Here is a 26,319-nt window from a genome sequence, read left to right on the forward strand (position 1 = left end):
CCAGTAGGTCCGCTCTACCTGAAAACATATGGAGTTTATGAACAATGCATATTACATTCTATATAAAACTGGGCGCCGTAAAACAATGCCATAGCCCGCAGATGTCGTTTCATTTGTCCCGACGTCATCATCCCTCATGAATTACACAGCGTCTTGTTTTTCTCAAAGTTAAAGGAGAAATGTGTCCATATATCGCCGCTCATCTTTCTCCCTGCTGACATTGTCGAGTTAACTTCGAGTTTAATTTCATGAGTGACCACAGTTCACAGGCTGGTTTGGTCTTCCCGGGTTCTGTGCGATGTGAAGACGTTAGTTCTGATTGGATGGTTACCCAGTTTGTCCCGCCTCCGTGTACGCTAAAGTAGTTACGGTTGGATCTCTTCTTAACTTATCCCTACCTTTCACTAAACTAAATCAGGTCTGATTGAATGTCGTCGCCGGCCAATATTTTCGTCTCGTTTTTATTTGTTGACAAATGTCCTTTAATTTTGTTATCGTTTTTATCCCTTAATTATGACGAAAATTATTCGTCAACGAAATTAACACTGCTTCATTACCTCATTGTGATTTCTCCATAAAAGGGGGCTTTTCACACCCTTCACTGAGCTGCAGAGATTTCAATGTAATATTTAAATTTGGTTTTACTTTAGAAGGTCTTTATGAGAGACAGATGTATCTGGGGATTACTCTGTGATTGTGTCACATTTCTGCCACGCTATAATTAAATTGACCATGGAAGAGCATTCAAACACACTGTACTGCACATCACACTGGGCTTTATTTAACAACTTGAAATGTTAAGAGTAAACATGTCACGGTGAGGCGGCCCCCTACCGGCCGCCTCCGTCCACAGCGGCTGTTGTTGTTGTTGTTTTGTGACGTTATGTGCGTCCCTCAGGTGGGCGGAGCCCGTGATCCGTCTCACCTGAGGGTCATTTGTTTGCCTATATATGTCTTGTCTTTGCACCAGTTGACCGCTGGTCATTAAATCCTTAATTTGGATCTTTTGCACGGGTTTTGGTTTGCACACTTTCTATTAAACCATCCTTTTTCCCTGAGACTTGGCGTGATCGCTTCCTTTTCAGTTGCTCACCCCGCCCGTCACACGTAAGTGGTGGTCATAAAGACCCCAGTGCAATGCGCATTTTTTGCAGTAATTTAAATAGCTTATGAACGGTCCATCTAAGTCCAGCAAACAAGTATTACATTAAGGGTATCCTAAATAAAAACCTAAAACTAAAAGATGGGTATTTATTAGTGGTGGGTCGTTAACGGCGGTAACGACGTTCGTTAATTTAATAATCTTATAGGGAACTGGGTCAAAATGGGTAAGCAAACTATGATGACTTTCAACTTGATAGGTTAGCTCGGCTGTATTCCTAACCAAATTGCACAGTAGGGGCGAGAACGAGTTTTCAAACCTATGAATTACAAATCGTACGTATGTTTACATGGATGCAGCCACGAAGTCGCCAGGTTTGCTTCATGGAAAATTCATTTTTAGGAACGTAAAGTGTTACCGCAGAGGTTACTGCTGTTACTGCAGAGGACCAAAACCGGCTTTTGAAAAAGTGCCCCCCCCCCCCCCCCCCCCCCAAATTACGTCCATGAGGTTAAATGTACTAAATGTTGGCTTACATTTCAAATATCATGTTTAGCTGAATAAACATGTTATCAACCCCTTTTAATGTACAGTATGTAGGCTTACAAATTCATGTTTAACTGAATAAACCGTTGAACACGAGTAGCCGACATTTTATTGAGCATGTTTTTTTTTCTTCAAGTATCAAAGTAGAACAGCTTTCTCAAGCAGTCATTGATGCATTTTGGAAACAGGAGATGAGCCCCTGGTCTAATGCACCCGCTGTATTAAGAAACCCTATCTCAAAGACTGACTTTTAGGGCGTACTCACACTAGGCACGGTTTGCTCGTTCCGAGACGAGGCACCAAGCGGGCCCGGGCATGGATAGCGCTCACACTACAAGCGAACCGTGCCCGAGTCCACATGAATCGTGCCCTGGCCCACCTCTTCAAGCGGGCCCGAGCACGGTTAACTGATCCGGGCCTGGGCACGGTTGGAGCGCTCACACTAGCCAAACGAACCGTGCTTCGGCAGGGAACCGTGCCCGGGCCCGGATCACAGAGCCTAGTGAGAGTACGCCCTTAGTCATTACTTGGGTAGCACGCATATGAGCCATTTTAATATAGATTAATCTAGATTAATTTCAAGATTTCAGTGAGATTAATCTAGATTAAAAAAATTAATCTATGCCCACCCCTAGTATTTATACATTGCACCAATGTGTGGTGGTCAGTTTTTGTCAAATATTTCAATAGCTTTAAACAGTCCATCATAAGTCCACAAAACAAGGTTGTTGATTATGATGCACTTAATGTACTATAACTTGTTTTATGCTCTTATGATGAACATTTTAAAAGCAATTGAAATATTTGACAAAATGTGAACTTAATAGGCTATGTATACAACTTGTTTTTATCTTATGAAGAATCATTTAAAAACTATTGAAATTGTTGCAGAAAAACAGAGTGTGCAGTGCTCTGGGGCCTTTACGACCGCCACTTTCGTTCAGTAATTCGTAGTGGTGACAGTAGTAGAGATCCTAAATAACAGCTGATCTGATGTGAGTGTTGCAATGCTTATTAGTTTGTATATTATTATGGCCCCTAGAAAAAGTTATTGGTGCCTGATTTTTTTCTTTTAGGACCCACTGGCTCCTTAAATATTTTTTTGTCTGGAGCCCAGCATGCAAACCAGTCTTGTTGCCATGGTAACCACCAATTGTTTACCTTTTTAATTTGTTATAACATTTGTACTGTATAAAACTGGGTCGCGACTTAATGACAATGAGAAAATGTGGGTCCCGGGCTGAGACCAGTCGAGAACCCCTGCTGTAGACCACTTTATCACTATATTCTAATTATATTCTATAGTAGGATAAATCTAATAAAATATGTCAATTGGCCCAACTATTGAAATACCCAAGACGTTATAAATCAGTAACCTACATGTATAATTAAATCGGAGATGTAATCGTGCATAGGTTACCGATTTATAATGCAGCATTATAATTACAGCAAGTGCATATTCTACGCAGGAGCGTAGCAGCAAATTGTCCTCTCCCCTCTCCCTACTCGGTCCCTGGGTAGCCAGGTCCACTTATTCCCCCACTACCACGTCCATGACACCGTTTGATTTCCGTAAATGTTCATGTCTGGAACGTCTGAGGAAGAAAAGCATGTAAAGTATGCAGCATATAAAGATTGGACACACTGAAAAACAACATTGCGTTATTTCTTTTTAATGTACAGCTTGTACAAGCGTGGTGCAGTTTATTGCCACCGCATAAAAACTCAAAGCAGTAGCCCCCACCCCTCCACCTCATCATAAAACGACGACCTTTGTGTGGTAGTCTCACTTCCTTGCCGGTTTTTTAAAAGTTCCCATCCATTTGCAATGCACGCTTCAAAATATGATGAAAACACCGCGTTTCTCGGAGACTGGGGGACATTTCAAAAGACTGTATTCTTTCTTTTGTGCTCCAGCATTATCCCGAATGGGTTTACCGCTTTATCTATTGTTTTCATCGGCGATACACCGGCTCATCACTGCCACATTCCTGCAAGCGTAAACATCACTGTTGAATGGAGAAACGTTTCGATCCCTGTTGAAGTGGACGGCGGGCATACGCGGATTAGTAAATGCTCTCGATATAAACTAGACGTGATAAAAGGTTATTCAGACAAAGGCTTGATCCCATGGGTTGATGTGAATGTATCTGCATTAGAACAAGAGAGCTGTGAGGATGGGTGGGATTACGATCGGGAAAAGTATGTGTCGACAATCGTTACTGAGGTATGTTATGTGGGATGCTGTGGGCTTTTGTGATTGTAATTATCAAAACACTTCAATTTACTTGTACTGTGTATATTAGTTGCTGTGTACGGGTGACAGCTGAATTAATCAGCGTTTTATTGCTTTTATTTACGACATGTTTACAATCTACGATTTACAAGACAGGGGTGGGTTTCCCGAAACGTTCGTAACTCTAAGTACTTCGTAACCTCGTACTTACGAATATTCTTAAATTTACGAGTGTTTCCCGAAACTCTTCGTAACTTACGTCGTTCTTATAGTCGTTCGTAAGTTAAGAATCTCCGGACCTATTCGTAACTCACTAAGTACTTCTTAACTCGAAGCTCTCGTGCAGTTCTACTTCAAAAATGATAGAGGCGCTAATTTCACTCGCGCGGGTTTTAATCACGGCATTACTACCTTTGCGTTTATGTGTATAATTAGCCTAGTAGCCTATTTTCTTTTGAAGTATTTACATCGCATATACCACAATGTGTCAACAGAAATCAAATGTACTACTTTGAATTATTTAGCATTAGTTTATATCTTCCTAATATTTAATTAAGTCTCTCCGTTAGTCATCGTGCAGTCAACAGCGTTTCAGACTCAAAATTAATGTATTCTTTGCAAAGAAATGGATACAAGTTGGCCTATTAAGCTTGTTTTAACTTAACCAATAAAATGGATTGATTAATCGGTAGCACATATAAGTAACTTGGATTAAGGCTAGCAATTGTGCTTGTGTGATGAACATAGCAGCTCTTCAGAGTACTGGCTTTGAATAGAAGACATAATTTAAGAAGACGACGTAATCCACGAAGCCATGTAGTTCGCCTGAATACAGAATTTTGCCCTTAGCTCCACGACGCAGTTACTGACCGCCCTCCGATTTTATGCCACAGACTGTTCTGCAGACTGTTGGTGATGCCCACGGACTAAGCAAAGCTGACATAAATGTGTGCATGCTGTTACTAAAACATTGCTTCGCCATGCAGCAAAAAAGATATATATATATATATATATATATATATATATATATATATATATATATATATATATATATATATATATATATATATAGCTGACAGTGGGTATCCACTCTGAAGCTTGTATCAAATCCCCTGGTGTCCTTTCAGTAGCTGTGGGGCCCATTATCCCCAGTGCCTTCTCCTCCTCAACAGTGAAGGCACTTGTGGACATTTGACCTCCACCAGTCTTAGCCCTCTCCTTTCTGAGTCCTGCCCCCTTATTTTTGACTTGACTACATTTTTTTTTTTGTTTTTTTTTTCTGAATTTGATGAACTTCCTCGAGCTATTGAAAACAGTAGGCTATACTTTTGTTTTTGGCTCAGTTCACTCGACAGAACGTTTCATTTTCTCTGCTTGTTTGCCATGGTTTTGAATAACGTGTGAAAGGTTAATTGTGTGCCCTATTTATAGCCTTGATAAAAGCCTACGATCGGTCACAATTGCAAAGGTTTTTGCAATTTTCCTTATACTTGAAATGTCAACACTTATTAGTTGTTAGTTTTTATGATTGTCATTTTGCCAATGATGCTTTTGCGGCGTAATTATGAAAAAATGTATGTAAATCGGTGGTTCGGTTTTCGACTAGCGGAGATTTTCCAGTGCAGCTGCAGAGGCGGAGTCAACTAAGAACTACTTAGAACTCGTTCGTAAATTTGGAGACTACGAAGGCTTTTGGGAAACACTCGTAAATTTGGCGTTCTTAAAGTTACGTCGTTCTTAAAGTTGTTCGTAACTTTTTAAGATCGTTCGTTATCGGGAAACCCACCCCAGTTCGTTTGTAATGCTTCCTCCGTTAACTCCGCCCCAATGACTGTATATAAAAGGTAAAATAATATTACAGTTCAAGGTGAACGGTACATTTATATGCTCTTTAGCCGTCCGATCACACGTTTATAGTCATTTGGCTAAAAATCTAAACCCTTGAGGAGCATGATGTTTTGACACATAACACATTGATATATACTGCCAATGCTTTGTGGGGATTCACAGTGATGCTAGTTGTGGTGGTCAAGTTGTTGACAACCCAAATGATTGCAGATAAGATGACTCCTGAGGTGGAAGTGTGGTATTACAATATAATGAATGTGCATTTCTTCTGAACATTAAAGTACGACTGTGTTATTTTGATGTTTGCTGCCGGACAGTGGGATTTGGTGTGCTCAGATGACTGGAAAACACCTTTGACCTCATCTCTCTACTTCTGTGGTTTGTTTCTTGGATCCTTCATCTCTGGACAACTGTCTGACAGGTGGTACCTTTGAAACCTCTTCACACTTTATTACAAAACAAAGAAAGCAACAACAATGACAGCAAAATTATTAAAGAAAAACTACAGCCAGGTAAATATTTGATGAATTCAGTACATGTAAAATCAGAAATCGTTCACAAGGGGTATGGACTGAACTGAAGACAGATAGAGTCTACAACTTTCAAGTTCCCTTTTCTTAATGAATGTATTGGTGAACAGGGTGCAACAGACCACCCATATTTGCATGATCAAAGTCAGATGATTCATTGATTGATTGAATTTAAAGATGCCGTATTATGCATATCATCACAATGTTTCATGGCTAAGTCTGGAAAAGCCTTATATTGGTTCTGTAGTATTTTTATATAAGTTCTCACTCATGTAGTGTACCACACTGTGACTGCAAACATACCAATACCACCTCACACAGGTGAACTTGGTTTCTTTGAGTCTGCTGCTGGGTGTAACGGTGGCGTACCCGAAGGTAGTGAGGGATCCATACGCAGGTGGAATAACACGTAGCTTTAATCAAACACAAGGACTAAGCAGACCCCGTAGGGAAGGCAGGCAGCAGTACAAAAAGGGCAAGGCAAAAAGGAGAGTCAAAAAACCAGGCAGAGAGTCAAAAAACCAGGACAGTCCAATAGCAGCAGGCAGAGGTACAGAAGGGCTAGGCAAACAGGCGTAAGACAAGAGGGCAGAGCAAGGATCGGTAACCAGGAATGCAGACAGGATAGTAAATACGGCTTGGTAATGCTACACGGGGAGGCAATACTTCGCACTGGTCTGTGTGAGCAGAGTCCTTAAGTAGGGCGTGTATGAGTAGCCGATCAGGTTCAGATGTGCGGATCAATATTCAGGTGATGGCGCCCTCTGGCGGTCACGGGCGTGATTGCCATTCCTGACACTGGGTTAAGAAAATTCCCATTAACATTTTATGGTATTAACTTCAATTAATTTCAATTGGACAAATTAACGATCATTGTGAAAGTCACTGACATTTTTTTCGTATCTGAAGTGATAATTAGGACAATAAGCTTGCAATTAAATGAGTAGATTCTCCTGCTAGTGCCCTTTGCTAATGCACAATGCACATTACCTGGTTTTCTTTAGCTACAGCCTGTAAGGATTTTGACTAGGGGTGGGCATAGATACATTTTTTAAATCTAGATTAATCTCACTGAAATCTTGAAATTAATCTAGATTAATCTAGATTAATCTATATTAAAATGGCTCATATCCGTGCTACCCAAGTAATGACTAAAAGTCAGTTTTTGAGATAGGGTTTCTTAATACAGAGGGTGCATTAGACCAGGGACTCATCTCCTGTTTCCAAAATGCATCAATGACTGCTTGAGGAAGCTGTTCTACTTTGATACTTGAAGAAAAAAACATGCTCAATAAAATGTAGGCTACTGGTTTATTCAGTTAAACATGAATTTGTAAGCCTACATACTGTACATTAAAAGGGGTTGATAACATGTTTATTCAGCTAAACACGATATTTGAAATGTAAGCCAACATTTAGTACATTTAACCTCACGGACGTAATTTGGGGGGGACTTTTTCAAAAGTCGGTTTTGGTCCTCTGCAGTTTTAACGGTTAAAAATAAAAATTTAAATAGCAACGAATCTAGCGCTAGGACCATGCAGAAAACGACCGCTCCGAGCTCCGCTCCGGTAACATTTTACGTTCCTAAAAATGAATTTTCCATGAAGCAAACCCATTAACTGTATATATAAGTGGACTGGACGACGCGAGTGAAAAGTGAAGCCTCCATTAGTCAGCTGCTCTCTAGTGGCTGGCTGCAGTACAACTTTTAACCCCGCCCATTCCCATGTAAGTGAACGGGCCGGACGAGAAACTTTGAATTTTTATTACACGTAAAATAAGTTTTTTGAGCAATTATATGTTGTCAATTCTATAACACCCCATTGCGTTAGTATCTCGCCCAGTGTTTTTCTCTATGATAAACAGATTTTATAGAAGTTATTAAGTGTTATTTAAAGGGGTGTGGCGATAAGGTGATTGACAGTTAATAGCTGCGTTGGTTGACATCTAATACCAGATGCTCAAATGTGAACGCGCTCAACATCAAAGCTCTCGACAGCAAAACTCTCGACAGCAGTATTAAAACCTTTTACGTTTGTTTATTTTGTAAAACGTCAAAAGCTTCTATACTGGTGGGCATATCCTAACGAATGTCGGGGCGGAGATACAGTCTCTGGCAGAGATACTGTCCTGCCAACCGGTTCTAATGCGCATGCTCTGGCTCCAATTTTCAAGATGGCAGCGTCCGTACGGCCATCTTGGTGGCTTCAAAAACTCAGAATGGGAGTCAACGGTGACGTACCGTCCATTATATATACAGTCAATGAGCAAACCTGGCGACTTCGTGGCTGCATCCATGTAAACACACGAATGATTTGTAATTCACATGTTTGAAAACTCGTTCTCGCCCCTACTTTGCATTTTGGTTAGGAATACAGCCGAGTCAAACTATCAAGTTGAAAGTCATCATAGTTTGCTTACCCATTTTGACCCAGTTCCCAACCCAAATTTAAGAATAGATTAACGGCGATAATTTTTATATTGCCCGATAAGAGTATCAAATTAACGAATGCTGTTAACGGCGTTAACGGCCCACCACTAATTTTGACACATTTATGCAAAACATGCTTATGGATTAAAGATGGGAAATGCATTCTAAATTTGTATACATATTCACACAAAAACAAACAAAAAAACATCAGGAAAGTGAACTTCCAATGAAAAAGTGAACTTCCAATGATCCTAAATAGATGTAATAAACCACTCCCTTTTAGAGACACTAAGGGGACAAAGTCCTAAGCATGAAAAAATATTTTGAATGAATGAATGAATGAATGTTCAACTTATATAGCGCATTTCTAGATACCCAAGGTCGCTTTACAATTTTAACACAGGTACAACTTTTAAACTACGAATCACACACCGGTGAGAAGCGGCAGCCAATTGCGCACAGCATACTGTCTACCAGGATCCACAGCCCCCTGGGGAACTGAATGGGGTGCAGGAAGTGGGGAGAGAGGACAGACCCTCTCTCCACCACTGGGCATACAAGCACACACACATTCATGCACAGACACTCAGACAACTGCTTTTATTGAACATGAAGACACACAGACATACCCAGGGAGAATTCTATCAGGGAATCCTAATTTACCTAACATCTAACATGTCTTTGGACTTTTGAAAAACAAAACACAAAAATGTATTCATGATATACATTGATGATACTAAGATGCTGCTTAGCTGCATAGGTTACACTCAGGGTACTTGTCAATGATTTTTGGATTCCACAGTAGAACAGAGGCTCATCATAGTCCTACCATGGAAGTCAAGAAAGATGTTAAAGGCTGACTTCAGCAGTAACAAATCACTCAGCATGTTCAAAGTACTCAAAGAGACCTTTGTACATTTCCCAAGAACTGTCTTGAGAATTTTGAGAGAGTTGAGAGATATCAAGATCAAATTATTTGACATGGAATTTCCTAGCCAAACTCACAACTGCACAGGGAAAAACATTATCAATAATAATAATTAAAAAAAACTTATTGACTTTAAAAAATTCCTGTTCTACCAATACAGTATAAAAACTAATTCTAGTAAAATCCTGGTAAAATGCTGTCTTCTGGTGATGTGCTTACATGATCTATTACAGTTCAGTAAGAAAGAATTGATTAGAAAAACGTACTACTATAGTTCAGATAGTTAACCAGGTTGCATTGAGTTTCTTTTGACTCTATTTCTATTTGACACTATAAATAGGTTTCTATGTAGAACAAATACATGTATCTCTTAAAGGCTACATGTTTGTACAAGAGGCTTTGATTTTTATTGATACATCATTTTGTCAAAATACTTATTTTCCATGTTTGTCTAAGCAATGACCAACCTTATTTTCAGAGAATTCTTAAGTTAAATTTCTTCCATGATTGATAGTCCACAAGCCTAATACTGGATGGAAAAGATTACCTGGGAAAGTGGTAATGGTGGTTTAGCATGGTGGTGCATGCTATTTACACAATTTACACTTGCAGACCCAACCCCCCCCCCAATCTCACTCCAAGTGATCTTGAAAAGTTGCCAACCCTGAAAATGTCAAAAATATTTTAAATAAAATATGCCTGCCTGAAAATATAAAAACTATTTGCCCCTCAACAGCAAAAAAATGATAAATTAAAGTAAGGTTCAAGTAATGGGGTTTAAAAAGCAAACAACAACAAAAAATGTTTATCCCTCACCCTCAACAATGCGCACTGGTCTCATATCAAGCGCAACAAACACCGCTATTTTTTATTATTTATTTTCTGTGAAAGTGGTGGTCTCAAATCAATTTTTGTTTGCGTTAATCTCGGGGCCGCTGGTGCTGCAGACATGCTGGCTGAGCTGTAAACATGAATCTGCGGGTGTAACTGTCAGAAAAAAGACACATAAATGTTCAGATGTGTTTTATTCGATGCCCGCATTGACAAACGGCTGAACTTTTTTTTTTTTTTCGCCTTACCCGTTTTAAATGGCATGCCATGTTGGTTGTTGTCATGTGAAATTAAAGGCGTTGATGGCATAAGTTGCACTTTACTTTGTTTGATTTATCTTTATCTTTTTCAAAATACTCCCACACAAGTTTTTTTAGTAGCCATTATAATCTTGGCAGATGCTGACTATCCTGTAGCATGTTCAGCTCCGCTCACTTGGATTGTACAACTGCAGGGTGTGATTTATTAATGTGTAGTAAGGAAGATGCCTATTGTTAATGCGCACACATCATTTAAAAATATTTATTAACAAAAATTAGGATGATTTTATTTGACAAAAGGCTATATATAACGAAAACAAAGACATTTCATGTAACAACTAATTCTTAGCAGCATCCTTGGGCACCCCCATGCAGTCAGAATGATACATTCGACTATGATGTTCATAGTCGAGTAGGGGTCCTTCAGTCGAATAGTCGAATCAGCGACTATTGCAGGTCGCCCCTAGAAAGCATACAAAAGTCCTCACCTAGGATCACAATAAGGCTAAGTAAAATTTCTACAGTCTAAGGGCACAACTCTAAAATGGTATGATTATGATTTCTGATATGTCAGAAATAGAAATTGTTCATAAACCATGTCATGGGGTTTGGTTTTATAGATGAGGTCATAGGTTGAGGTGCACATGTAGTAGCAAATGTTAATAAACATATGTAACGCTCACCGCGTCACACAGCGCCAATTATAATAGTTTGGACTACGCCACCCTCAACTAGAGGGAAACTAATCAGTAACGTTTCACCCGCGCAAGATTACTGCCAGCGAAAATAAAATTGTTGGACTGCAGAGACTGAGATGCAGATCATTTATTATACAAAATATAAAACACCGGACATTCTTAAAAAGAAGCACCGTGCGGTACAGCCACAGACTTTCCGGAGCAGCTACCTAACACAGGTTACCTCACTTCCACCAGCGGGGGTTGGCGCGCACCTAAAAGAATAAAGCAAACAAACCACTCAATACACAAATAACCCACACCACACGTTCGCGTGAACGCGCTCCAAATAAACTCAAATTCACTGCAAATAAACCCCCAAATAGGTAGGTGCCGCCAACACCTCACTCGTTCTGCTCCCACCTTTCTCCAACCGTACCGCCGGGCTAAAAATAAAAAACACAACAGTAAATCACGTTCCACAAAACACGTCTGCCACTAACAAACTCCAATTCCTATAAAGAAAATTAAAGGGGAGAAAACAGTGGTCTAGCTCTCACGCGCACTCTGATGGCTCCTGTAGGAAGGAACACACTTTAACTAAGACGAACATCATTTAAAAACATTGCCTGCGCTCAAGCTCGGCCCTACCGTGCAATAGCTGGAATGACTCAGATCGCCCGTGACTTGGCCACCTCTGCGACCTACAGCACGCGCACAAATGCATCAAATTAATTGATTCCAACAACATGGAATATATTTCATTATCATCAGCCTACTTACCACTCGTATGCAGCTCACAACACACCCAGTCAGCTTCTAAAAAGCCCCGAACAATCTCAAACTCCGAGAATGGGTAAAAGCTCTGGCCACTCAACAACTCTGAGAATGGGTAATAACTCTTGCCACCCGGAAACTCCGTGAGAATGGGTAATAACTCTTGCCACCCAGAAACTCCGTGAGGATGGGTAATAACTCTTGCCACCCAGAAACTCCGTGAGGATGGGTAATAACTCTTGCCACCCAGAAACTCCGTGAGAATGGGTAATAACTCTTGCCACCCGGACCCGAGCGCGTCTCTCGTCCCGTCAATCAGCTTCCGAGCTAACGAGAACACACGAGAGTTTAAATACCCTTCGTGATGTGCACTAATTCACTATGGGCGGTGCCCTTAATTAAACCGGGCTGTATTTTCAGGCACACTCTGTAACGGAGTCTTCCTGTTACATCTACCCCCCTCATACAATAAATCACTGTCCCAGTGATTTCCCCACTCACTCCCAGGGTCTATGCAGCACTGGTCTCGTTTCTAGTGGAGGGTGAACTAACAGCCTTGATGATGTCGCCACTGAGCGTGGGAGGTTAAAAGGGTTGGAATGCTGACCTGCAGTCACTCTGGACGTCCTCCTCACATCCCCTGGATTTACTCCTACAGGGATGGACTCACCCTCCTGATACTCCAGCCGCCTATTAGATGCAGAGCCTGACTGGTGTGGTTCAATCCACAAACCGATATCCCCCTCATCTTCACTCTCCAGCGGCGATTCGCTCTTATCCTCGCTCTGACCTACTAGGTCCACTCCTGGTACAACCAAATGCTGGCCAGGAACTTCCCGCAACTCAGCCCGATGTACATTTCTATCGGGGCCTGTTCCCTCCTCTGGGCGAATAGTGTAAACCCTGCCCCCACTATCCAGGCACTGAACCACCCTGTACCTAACCCCATCCCAATGGTCTTGAATCTTATTTCGCCCTTGCACATGATTACGCCGGTAAACCAGGGTGCCAGCTGGGAGAATGTGTACAGCCTGGGGTTGAGACCTCTGGGCTCTCGCATCGGCGGCAGCCTCCATATTTCGTTTAGCATGACTAAAAGCGCTTTCCAGGAATGCCTGTTGCCCTCTGATCCATTCACCAACCGACCCTTCCACCATCTCCTCCTCAGCCTGTCCCAACAGAAAGTCAACAGGTAAATGTGGCTTCTGACCAAACAACAACTCGTACGGGGAATACCCTGTGGACTGATGAACAGTGGTATTGTAAGCAAACAGAAGATGGGAAAGATGTAAAGGCCACCTCTTCTTCTGCTCTGGGGGAAGAGAGCGCAACAAGTCATGCATGGTCCTGTTAAACCTCTCACATTGCCCATTTCCAGCTGGATGGTAAGGAGTTGTCCGACTCTTTTCTACCCCATACAGTCGGCAGAGACTCTTCAACAATTCCCCCTCGAAATTTCGACCTTGATCCGAATGGATCCGTTTGGGCACGCCATACTTGTAGAACCACCGCTCAACCAGAACCTTAGCCACGGTACTGGCTCTCTGGTCTGGAGTTGGATAGGCCTGTGTGAACTTTGAAAACACATCCGTTATTACCAAAACATTCTCTCTCCCATCACTGGAACGTTCCAAGACAGTGAAATCTATGGCAACTATGTCTAATGGCCGGGAAGCACTGAGCCGCCCCATGAACGTGCGTACCTTTGGTTGTACGGCCTTAGCAACCACACAACGTGAGCACTCCTGGCACCATCGGGCAATATCCTTCCGCATAAAGGGCCAATAACACCGTTGTCGGATCAAATTAGTGGTTCGCTCCGTACCCTGATGCCCATGATCATCATGAAGGGCAACCAACACCTCCCTCTGTAACACCTCAGGTAACAGCAGTTGCAAAATTTCCTCCCCTCCGTCTGGCGAATGTACAACCCTATACAAGACCCCAGCTTCCTCCCGTATTCTTTTCCACTGCTTAACCAATTCCACTACCGCAGGGGACTGCATGGCACGCTCTTCGACAGTGGGAGGTCTACCTCGGGTCCAATAGATAGTGAAGTCCCTGATCACTGGATCAGTGGCCTGAAGAGCCTGTAGCTCAGGCCTAGAACGAACAGGGAGCACATCAATCGCCGCCACTTGTGTCGATACTGGCTGCTCTAGCACCGCTGCCTCAACTAATTCAGGAACCACCACACCCGGAACTATTTCCTGAACCGAGTCGACAGATGGAACTGGCATACGAGACAGAGCGTCCGCATTCCCATTCTTAATGCCAGGACGGTACTTGAGCACAAAATCAAAACCAGCAAGCTGGGAAGCCCACCGCTGTTCCACCGCTCCCAGCTTAGCGGTCTGCAAATAACTTAATGGGTTGTTATCAGTAAATACCGTAAACTTGGCGCCTAACAAGTACTCACGGAACTTTTCCGTCACGGCCCACTTCAACCCCAACAGTTCCAATTTCAGAGCACTATAGTTGGACATGTTTTGCTCTGCCGGATGTAACCCTCGACTCGCATAAGCGATGGGCTTACGCTGACCTCCCTGATCTTGAGACAGCACTGCCCCCAACCCGTTATGGCTAGCATCAATCTCCAGGACGAAAGGCTTAGAGAAATCAGCATAGCCAAGGACTGGGGCTGCCACCAATGCCTGCTTCAAGAAAAGGAAAGCTTCTTCGCAAGCTCCAGTCCAATGCCCTCCCACAGCACAGGACCTGGTCCTTTTCTGGCCACCCTGCAGAGTAGCAACCAATCGGTGTAATGGGGCAGCATGGCGGGCAAATCCGTTGACAAACCTTCGATAATATGAGGCGAAACCTAAAAAAGATCGGAGCTCCTTCACAGTCTGGGGCCGCGCCCAGTCAGCCACCACCTGGATTTTATCTGGGTCAGTTGACACCCCCTCCGCAGAGATCACATGTCCCAAATACCGAACCTCTGTCTGAAAAAAATGACACTTGTCAAATTTTAACTTCAACTGGTGATGTTGCAGCCGCTCAAACACCAACTCCAAACGTTGCAGATGATCCTCAAAAGAAGAAGAAAACACCACGATATCATCCAGATATAACAGCAATGACTGAAATCTTTCATCCCCGAAGATGCGCTCCATGAGCCGTTGGAAGGTACTGGGGGCATTACATAACCCAAAAGGCATGCGATTAAATTCGAACAACCCAAAGGGAGTACAGAACGCAGTCTTTTGCTTATCTCCCTCCGCCATAGGGACCTGATTGTAACCGCTAGCCAAATCCAGAGTAGTAAACAACTTGGCTCCCGAGAGTGCATCTAGCGACTCTTCTATACGCGGCAAGGGATAGGCATCTTTCCGGGTTTTCACGTTCAGCTGTCTATAGTCTACACAGAGACGGATTGACCCGTCCTTTTTCTGAACCACCACAATAGGCGACGAATAGGGACTACAACTAGGCCGCACCACCCCTTTTGCTAGAAGCTCTGTAATGTGGGCCTTCACCAACTCATACTGCGTAGGCGGGAGACGTCGATACCGCTGCCGAACAGGGACCTCATCCAGCAAAGGAATTTCATGCTGGATCAAATCAGTACACCCCAATGCACCATCTTGGCTAAACACTTGTCGATACTTGTGCAATAATGCCGAAGCCGCCTGTTCTTGTTGCACTGTTAAAGAAGGCCAGGAACAGGCCTGAAAGTTGGTCGATCCACAATCGGCCTGTACAGAGCGAACGGTTGCCACGCGTTCTACAACTGACACTTCCTCATCAAATGCAACACTCGAACCATCACATGGCGCATCAACCAAAAACAACTCACCCAAACCCGTACGAGAAGGGAGCCAGACATCCTGTTCGGCCACATTAACTACCGGCACAAAGCTGATCCCTCCCTGTACAGGGAGGAGAGCACGAGACACCAGCAATCCCGCAGGCAAAACATCACTTGTAGGTTCAAATAACACTGGGTCCACCACAGAGCCGCCAGTAACTCCACAGGTAACAGCCACAGCCTTAATAGAGCCCGCTGGAATCAGCACAGCCACCCTCCCCTTTACCCTAGCCCGGCCTAAACGACCCGAAGGGGGCAACTGATTTAGAAATTGACAATGGCTGAATACCCGTTTCCAAGCGGATCTCTCTGGGGCTATGTGTGCAGACTGAAACAGAGCAACACCTTGGGACTGGAACAACTCTCTGTAACACTCACTAATCACGTTCATGCCCAAAAGTCCAGGCAACCCCACACTCACGGCTCCAGGCTCTAAGCAAACAGACTCTTTAACCACCAAAATTCCCATGCCACATAAGGTTTTGCCCAGCACCGTAAGATCCAATTCGATGTACCCCACATAAGGAATCTCAAGGCCATTAGCGGCTTTCAACTGAAGCCAGTTACACTGCTGTAGAACCATTGTAGAACTCTGAAAATGTTTTCTGAAAAACCCCTCAGTGATTGTAGAGACCATGGAGCCTGTATCAAGCAAACACTTAACACTCACTCCTCCCATTTGAACCTCTACTGTGGGGCAGGTGCCGATAAGGGCACCCAACAGCTTTGAGGTCACCACAGAGCCCTCAATACCCTTACCTAGTGTATGGCTCTCTACACCAGAGGGAACTAGTTTCCCTGTGCCTCAGGCACGGCTGCCGCTCCCTGAACCCCTGAGCCGAGGGCTAATCCCCGGCGGCCCCTCCCTGAATAAGGCCTAGGCCCACCATTACAAAACCTAGCAATATGGCCGGGCTGATCACAACGGGAACAGATTGGTCTACCATCTGCCTGGAACCGATGAGGTTGCGGTGAAACTGAGGGCACTTCCAGTCGTTCGCGTGCCCTAACCCCAGACCCCAGGTGCTCCAAAATCAAATCAAGTTGCTTCTGTTGTTTCTGTAAGGTTTCTTTTAATGCAATTAACTCGCCTGCCGAAGCACCGAGACCTACCTGACTACAACCCCCACGCACCTCCACCTGAGTGTCACATGAGTAAGCCCGTGCCCTTGGAGTCGCCGCATGATCCCCTTCCTCAACCCAACGAATGGCCTCACTCCGTATGTCCAAAAAGGACATATCAGGGTTAGACCGAATGGACCTCTTGAGTTCCCTACGTAGCATCCCATCTCGCACGTGTTCCACAAACTGATCTCGAACCAGCAAATCTGAATTTGGAATAACACGATCATTTTTACATTTAATCACAGCCATCAGTGACAGTAGAGCATGGGAATACTCACGCAGGGACTCACCTTCCAGCTGACGTCGCTGAAAAAACTGCTGCTGTAAAACCACATACGATTGGGAATGGCTAAAAACCTCCTTTAAAATAACAAATATACGCTCTGGATCTTTCCGCTCCACCTCAGAGCGAAATCTAATCTCTGCTTTCGCCTCCCCATCCAAATGATCATATAAAAACAGAGCCTGCTCTGCACTAGTCATACGGCGAACCTCCATGGACCTACGCGCTTCCTCAATCCAATCATCAACCCATAACAAATCGGATGATTTTCCCGAAAACCTGGGGCACTTCCGCTCTCGTGGCACATAAACAAAACGATCAACAGCCTGTTCTAATGCAGCACCTGCTACATTACTACTAGAAGGTGACCCAGCAGCACGTAGTCTCTCATTATCAGCTTGTAGCTGCTGAACTTGTTCTCTCAGCTCTCTGAGCTGCTGATCCATATTTAAAACCCAATTTACACTCTAAAACAAAGATGTCTTCGTCCACGTCGTCTTGCGGATCCTCTTCCGGAGCCAACCACTGTTTTTCTCCCCCTTGTTACTAACAATAAACAAACACCCAAAAAACTCAATCTGCACGTCAGCCTTTTAATCCTGCCGACTACGCCAAAATGTAACGCTCACCGCGTCACACAGCGCCAATTATAATAGTTTGGACTACGCCACCCTCAACTAGAGGGAAACTAATCAGTAACGTTTCACCCGCGCAAGATTACTGCCAGCGAAAATAAAATTGTTGGACTGCAGAGACTGAGATGCAGATCATTTATTATACAAAATATAAAACACCGGACATTCTTAAAAAGAAGCACCGTGCGGTACAGCCACAGACTTTCCGGAGCAGCTACCTAACACAGGTTACCTCACTTCCACCAGCGGGGGTTGGCGCGCACCTAAAAGAATAAAGCAAACAAACCACTCAATACACAAATAACCCACACCACACGTTCGCGTGAACGCGCTCCAAATAAACTCAAATTCACTGCAAATAAACCCCCAAATAGGTAGGTGCCGCCAACACCTCACTCGTTCTGCTCCCACCTTTCTCCAACCGTACCGCCGGGCTAAAAATAAAAAACACAACAGTAAATCACGTTCCACAAAACACGTCTGCCACTAACAAACTCCAATTCCTATAAAGAAAATTAAAGGGGAGAAAACAGTGGTCTAGCTCTCACGCGCACTCTGATGGCTCCTGTAGGAAGGAACACACTTTAACTAAGACGAACATCATTTAAAAACATTGCCTGCGCTCAAGCTCGGCCCTACCGTGCAATAGCTGGAATGACTCAGATCGCCCGTGACTTGGCCACCTCTGCGACCTACAGCACGCGCACAAATGCATCAAATTAATTGATTCCAACAACATGGAATATATTTCATTATCATCAGCCTACTTACCACTCGTATGCAGCTCACAACACACCCAGTCAGCTTCTAAAAAGCCCCGAACAATCTCAAACTCCGAGAATGGGTAAAAGCTCTGGCCACTCAACAACTCTGAGAATGGGTAATAACTCTTGCCACCCGGAAACTCCGTGAGAATGGGTAATAACTCTTGCCACCCAGAAACTCCGTGAGGATGGGTAATAACTCTTGCCACCCAGAAACTCCGTGAGGATGGGTAATAACTCTTGCCACCCAGAAACTCCGTGAGAATGGGTAATAACTCTTGCCACCCGGACCCGAGCGCGTCTCTCGTCCCGTCAATCAGCTTCCGAGCTAACGAGAACACACGAGAGTTTAAATACCCTTCGTGATGTGCACTAATTCACTATGGGCGGTGCCCTTAATTAAACCGGGCTGTATTTTCAGGCACACTCTGTAACGGAGTCTTCCTGTTACACATACAATTTACAAGATCAAGTTAAACTTTATACAATGACAAGGAGTAATTACAAGGCAGATGTATTCACTGAGAATAGAGATTTATTAACGGCAAATCCATAGTCAGAGTTGTTTCAGTGGTCCAAAGTCAGATTAGCAACAAAATATGTCCAGATCACATAATGAGGCTACATAATGGGCATGTAGTATCATAAAACCAGTCTTGAACAAAACATGACTGTCACGGTACGGTGGCCCCCTACTGGTCGCCCCCGTCTACAGCAGCAGCTTGTCCTGTGGGTGTGGCGTTGTGTTCGTCCCTCGGGTGGGCGGAGCCCGCGATCCGTCTCACCTGAGGGTCGTTTGTTCGTCTATATATGTCTTGTCTTTGTACCAGTTGACCGCTGGTTATTATATCCTTAATTCGGATCAGTTCACGGGTTTTGGTTTGCGCACTTTACATATTAAACCATCCTATTTCCCTGAGACTTGGCGTGATCGCTTCCATTTATTTTCGCTCACCCTACCCGTCACAGAATAACCAGCCACTTTCGGAAGCCGCCAGTCTCCTTTGCTTTTTCCTTCGTTCGTGGTCATGTCTCGTGGTAAGTGTTTGTCTGCGTGGTGTTTTGTTTGAAGAGCTCCGCCGTGCTTTTGTGTTGTGTGTGTGTGTAGCACGGCGAGGACCAGGGCAGTCTGCCCTGAGACAGCTCTTCATGTCCGTTGTTTGTCTGTCTGAAGAGTTTCGCCGTGCGTTTGTTTTGTGTGTTGCACGGCGAGGACCAGGGCGTCTTCCCTGTATACTCTTCATGTTTTGTGTGGGTGAAGTGTACGTGTGAATGGGCGTGTGGACCAGTGTGCGTGCTCGTGGTGTTATATGTTTAGTGTTTCGTGTGTGACGCGGGTGCCGCTCGTCACTGTCGCCTCGCTCCCCTGTCGTCTTGTGTTTTGTGTGGGGGAGCGACTGCGAACCTGAGCGGCACGTCACAAAATTACCGAGCGCGCATGTAAGAGTCCCGTTCGTTCATTGTTTGTACACTGTTCATTGTTTTTTGTTTGTCTAGTCTTTGCATGTGTGTGTTGTTCTCGCGTGTTTGTGGTTTTGTTGCTTGTAATTCCACGCATGCTCCTATATACACAGGGACTATATACACAAGATAACAAGTTAGAAGGAACAGGTGAAAACAATAAGGGGTGGAGAACTGAATGAGAGGCGTTACCTAATGAAACCAAAACAAAGAACTAAAAACTAGGAAGTAAAAACCAAACCACAGGTAACCAAATAAAGGAGAGGGACAAGTGTGAGATAAATATACAAATTTGAAGGAATAAGCTTTCATGTTATTCAAGTTTATTTATTTAAGATGTCTTTGACATTTTACCATTTTATTTTCACATACAGGTTTGGAAGAAAAATTGTGCTATTTCTAACTATGGCAGTTCAGACGATATTTACCCTCATTCAAGTCTTCTCTCCATCTTGGGTTATATTCTGCTCCCTCTTCTTTATCGTTGGGATTGGACAAATGTCAAGCTATGTGACTGCATTTGTTTTAGGTAGGTATGTGCTGATGTGGGTTGTTCTAGACTTTAATATGAATTATGTTATTGTATACAATATGTATACACTTTTATGTATAATTGTATAATATGTATTTTCAAGTGAAAGAATGAATATTATGGAATGCTTACTACTGAAAGCAATCAAACTCTTAATGCTGTAACAATAAGACTCAAATGTAGGGATCAAATTAATGCAGAAAAATATTGTTTTTGCCTAAAAAAATGATTGTGTTTACACAGTAATTCTGATCAAAGCTGTTGCTGACGTAACAACTTAATTTTTCACAAGGTATGGAAATTCTGAGCCTGTCGGTTCGCATCATCTACTCAACCATTGGGGTGTGCATTTTTTTCTCTATTGGCTACATGGTGCTACCATTAGTGGCGTACTTCATTAGAGATTGGAGGATGCTACTTCTGGCCATTGCTCTACCTGGCTTCCTTTATATCCCACTTTGGTGGTAGGTGTGTGCCATATACTATACTAATACCATGAAGAATATGTAATTACCATGTGTGTGAGAAATTGTTCATACTTACTTGTTAAAATAATGCTACTGTCAATAAGACATGACATAAGTTTGCTTGATTAATCTGGACCTAGTTAGTGAAACTATTAATTCTGAGCTCGTTGATATTTGGCGTGACAGGTTCGTTCCAGAATCTCCAAGATGGCTGCTGTCTCGGGGTCGAATAGAAGAGGCTGAAGCCATACTACAGGATGCTGCCAGGAAAAATGGGATCAAAGCGCCTGATGTCATTTTTCCACCACCACAGGTACAGCGCTTGTGAAAAAACCTCTCAGGTACATAACATTATTAGTTGGACAGAACTCTTTAAAGCAAGGAATCCACTTTGATTAACATGCAGCTGAGTGTGGCTCAGATGATATACTGTAAATACAAAACATAACAAAAATATCAGTAAATCACTATTGTACGATAACAAAATGTGTTCAGGTATTTATTTTTTTTACCAAAACATTACTTTGGGGAGGGTGGTAGGAGGTAATGTGTTCCTAAACCTCTGACAGAGAGTGTAATACCTAGTGACATCAGTGATATTGGTGTCATATCCTGTGTCTTGTGTCTGTGTATTCATTAACATACAGAAAAATAAACCATAAAACTACATAAAGCTATTGGTAAACGCTGCATATAGATATGGTTCATTAGAGAGGAACTAGAAATGATCTTGTTGCTTCCTCTCCTCAGCAAGCACATTCCTGGTGTGTCTTGCACTATTGAGGAACGAAATAACCAGCAATAAGATAAGCTGACTCCCCATGCTGATAGACTACCTTAAATACATAATGTGCTAAAATAGAATTAAAAAAAATAATAGCACAGGTTCATAGAATGATCTAGACTTTCAAAAAACTTTGTAATTGTTATTTCATAGTTTAGTGGACATATATAATTTTGTCCTAGACTAAATGACACATTGTATTCTTTCTTGGCATTATTTTCGTCTTAAGGGTTGTGTAGAGCTTTAAGTACATCTTAAAGAAATGAGAAAATAAAGACACATTCTAAATGCTCCACTTAAGCAAAATGAAAAATATCTTGTGTTTATCTGCAGTGCTTTGTTAGCTGTGGCCGTCATATGGTGCCTTGTTTGGCCTTGTGTTTTGCTTTTTTGATCTTCTAGTAGGGGCTCTCTGTAGTGTACTAAAACATACTTTGTTGTCACATGTGCCCCATAGGCTGGAGACAAGGAAGCAAGGGCGAAGTCCTACAACCTCTGTGATCTGGTTAGATCCAGCAACATCCGGGCCATTACCATCCTGCTGTGTCTGGTCTGGTGAGTGTCCATCTGTGCACTGCATCGCTAACAAATAAAAGCCCAGCTGTCACACGCAACTGATGTGAATGTGTAACCCTTTGGTGGCAATGTGACCAGACTAGAAAGAATGAATTTGTAGTGTTTTTGAACAACATTCTAGAGCAGAAAAGTTTTCTCATAGGTCTTTTTCTCCAAGATAGAAAACCCATTGCATTTTTAATGAGTTGGCTCGGGTCAATATATTTGGTACAAAAGGCACGTGTAGTTTTCATTCCCTGTAAATGCAGAGATTTATATTTATGGATTTAGGGATTTAATATTACTCATATAATTAATATTACTTAATATCTTTTACTTAATATCTCATGCTTGCATCTTGTTATTGTGCACCACTGTGAAAAATGCTGTGTAGTAGGTTTGCAAATTGTGAAATTTACACTTCCCTTATCTCCTTACATTTATCAAAAATATATTCATATGTTATACAACTGAATGTGACAGCCTTTTTAACCCATAAACATAAGGCTTTTAAGGCTAATTGCAACAGGCTTTGATTGTTTTATCCTTCTCCTAGGACAACCCTCTCTATAGGATACTTTGCACTGTCACTAAACACGTCCAACATGCATGGGAACTCCTACTTGAATTGCTTCTTCTCAGCAGCTGTGGAAGTGCCAGCCTATATCATGTCCTGGCTCATGTTTCGCTACTTGCCCAGACGGTTGTGTCTCTTCTCCACCCTTTCTCTGGGTGGCACTGTGCTGCTCTTCGTACACTTTATACCCCAGCGTGAGAAGTGTTAAGATCCTATCAACTATGTATAGCTGTTGCAGAAACTACAAAGTCGTTGTGACTTGTTTGCTCATCTTTGGATTATCATATGAAAGAAACTGAGATTTCTCATAAGTCATGAATTTTAATGAGCAGAGAACTTAATGAATTCATGAGGGCTACACTCTTTATCCATCTTTATCCTCATTCCATACAAGATGACCTCTGCATTTGAATAAACTTATAGCCACGAGTGATGTCTTCAATGGCATTTGTCACGACATTTCGATTACACATTTCGTCTTTTGTTGTCACAGACCTGAGCTATGTGGCCATTTTACTGGAGATGCTGGGCAAGTTTGGCGTCACTATAGCCTTTGCAATCATATATGCTTTCACTGCCGAGCTGTACCCCACCATCTTGAGGAACACGGCTATGGGAGCCTGCTCCATGGCCTCACGGGTTGGCAGCATATCTGCTCCCTACTTCATATATCTGGGTCAGTAGCCCCTCTTTTTGATTCAGTAATCATTATCACTCACAACTTATGTTTAAACTTTACTCTAGGCAGAAATCAGTATTATAGCAATGAAAGACAATATAATGGGAATGTGTTGTACGTGACAAAATAATCCAGATCACATTGGTTTATTGACTTCTTTGTCTCACCTTCACAGGAGGCTATTACAGAGCCCTGCCGTACATTCTAATGGGCAGCTTAAATATTTTTACTGGGTTGCTTAGTCTCCTGCTTCCAGAGAGCATCGGTATGCCTCTTCCTGAGACCATGAGTCACATGCAGAAAGTTACTGGGTAAGCCTTCTGCTCCAAGGGTCCAGCACCCTCTGTTGTTCAGTTATGTGTGATCACTTATTGGCACATGGTCTTTGATGACACTTCTGAACAGAGGAATAAATGCAAGCTTAACTACCGTATTTAACTATCATTAGTTATATACTGCAATTTAGTAAGAGTCAACCTTCAAAAGGGAACCAGTGAGTTGACAGTGTCTGAATTTGTATTTCCTTTTATTATTTTTAAATTTCTTTCATTTGTCTTTCAGGTTTAAAAAAAGACAAATGACTTACAACCTTGATCATTCCAAAGGTGACCAAGAATGTGTTTCTCTTTCCTAACAATGCAACTCTTTTTATTACTTTTTATGACTTGATTTTTTGTCCCAAAGTGAAATGCAGAGAAAATGTCATTATTTGGACCAGTATTAATGCTGAGGTGTTTATTAAACATGTATATTTTTGTACTCAATTATTAAACTAGTATATTTGTATAAAAGAGCATACCTATATTGGCTATGATCTTTTAGATTTCAGCTATAGCTTTGAATTCCTTTCACAAATGAAAGCTTTGCAATATTATCTGTGGCTTTGAGTCATTTTTAAAGGTACAATGCTGTACTTGCCAAGTACAAGCTTTCTTGCCATGATTTGCAACATTATGGCAACAAGGAAGGGCAAGAGAGCAGTATGAGAAAGGGAATGTCGTGAGTGGGGAAGAACTGGGGAACAAGGGCCAGGTGGGGCTGGTTTGAGTGAGTGTGCCAGTGTATCAAGCTTGATCAAGAGTACCAGTGTATTTCATTGCTGGTAATAGAACGTGGCTAATCAGAGACAGTTTGAGAATTAGGGGGTCACTGGGACTGTGCATTAGTGAAGAGGCGAGTCTTCAGGCTTCTTTTGTAAAAAGTGGGTGGAAATGTATTCCACCATCTGGATGCCAGGACAAAACAGTCCTGATGCATGTCTTCTTTATGTCTTTGGGGATGTAAGTTGATGATACAGTATGCTGATGATACAGTATAGTGTTTTATTAGTGTTTTAGTTATGTGGGATGTGATTTGGTCTAGTTATAGGTTTGTAGGAGAGCTTTGTCTGTTTTAATGTTTGCTAGGACTGCCAAGTTACAGGCAGAAACCTGGGTATCAGTAGGTAGAAAAGAGAAAACACTCCACTTGGTGGAGCAATCAAAAAAGGAAGTCAATACCCAGAAAAGGAAAGAGGAATAGGAACACAGAGAGGAATGTTCAGGCTCAAGAGATGGCTCAGGAGACTTCACAGTTAGGCAAAGAAGAGAGACAGGGTTTAAATAGGGCAGGTAAATGGGTAATGTAATGCCTGAGGTGTGGAGCAAATAGGAAGCACACTTGCTGAGGAGAGTGAGCTTTATTACAGGCAAATCCAAGATCAATATCATACACACGGTCCAAGGTCATAACTGGTGAGCACTCTGAGACAATACCCTATATTCAAAGGCATGATGGAAAAATAACAGACACCAAGCAATAACAAAACTGAACAGAGTCAAAAGCTAAATGAAGGTCTATAATACAATATCAGATCTCAGACACAGAGAGGTTAGGAACAACAAATCACAACAAGGAAGGTTAAACACATCAGGCATATCAGGTGACTGAAGACAGTGATGCTGAGTGTGAGTGGAGTTACAGCAGAAAGTATGACACTAGTTTAATGTAAATGAGAGTGTTAGTGTTAGAAAATATTGGTGTTATCTCAATATTTACAGCAAGATTAGTATTTCACTCCATTTCTCATTTTCACACATTGTCCTCCATATTTAATGGACGCTTTTTGGTCCAGTGGTCAAATAATCTGTTTACCTCCTTCTGGACCTGGGTTTGTGCCCCAGGTAGGGAGGCTGTCTTCAGCTTTCGTCACAAATGGTGTCAGAAGTGGGATGGCCGAGGCCATCAGGAGCGTGCCCTAGGAACCCACCCCTGCTGTGAGGGGCTGTGAAGCCCAGTGTAAGGATTTCTGATGAGGTGCATGGGTATGGCCCTGATGGAAAGGACAATTGTATGTGGCAGTGTTACGCACAAGGGTGCTTCACAGAGATGAGGGCTGTGACGGCTAGGAGAGGGCTAAGAGACGGTCACTCTTTGGAGGGGAGGATGGTGTGATGGCTGTTCCTTACATTTGGCTGTTCCTTATAAATAAAATGCAT

At 42.7% G+C, this 26,319-nt stretch overlaps 1 protein-coding gene across 2 annotated transcripts; it reads left to right on the forward strand.

Moving 5' to 3' along the window:
- The first annotated feature begins 3,400 nt into the window (after positions 1–3,400).
- On the forward strand, positions 3,401–24,696 carry LOC143481891 (organic cation/carnitine transporter 2-like). Of its 2 annotated transcripts, XM_076980069.1 has the most exons (11): positions 3,401–3,717; positions 3,808–3,875; positions 6,050–6,153; positions 20,623–20,777; positions 21,073–21,244; positions 21,434–21,560; positions 22,489–22,586; positions 23,143–23,357; positions 23,657–23,839; positions 24,018–24,153; positions 24,404–24,696. In XM_076980069.1, the coding sequence occupies exons 1-11, from the start codon at positions 3,477–3,479 to the stop codon at positions 24,474–24,476; spliced, it is 1,572 nt and encodes a 523-aa protein (XP_076836184.1). In that variant the 5' UTR covers positions 3,401–3,476; the 3' UTR covers positions 24,477–24,696. The 2 variants fall into 2 exon arrangements, with proteins under 2 accessions (XP_076836184.1, XP_076836183.1); XM_076980068.1 differs by having other exon boundaries at positions 3,402–3,875.
- The last annotated feature ends 1,623 nt before the right edge of the window (positions 24,697–26,319 follow it).

The sequence above is a fragment of the Brachyhypopomus gauderio genome, chromosome 18, assembly GCF_052324685.1.
Source record: "Brachyhypopomus gauderio isolate BG-103 chromosome 18, BGAUD_0.2, whole genome shotgun sequence".
Lineage (NCBI taxonomy): Eukaryota > Metazoa > Chordata > Actinopteri > Gymnotiformes > Hypopomidae > Brachyhypopomus > Brachyhypopomus gauderio.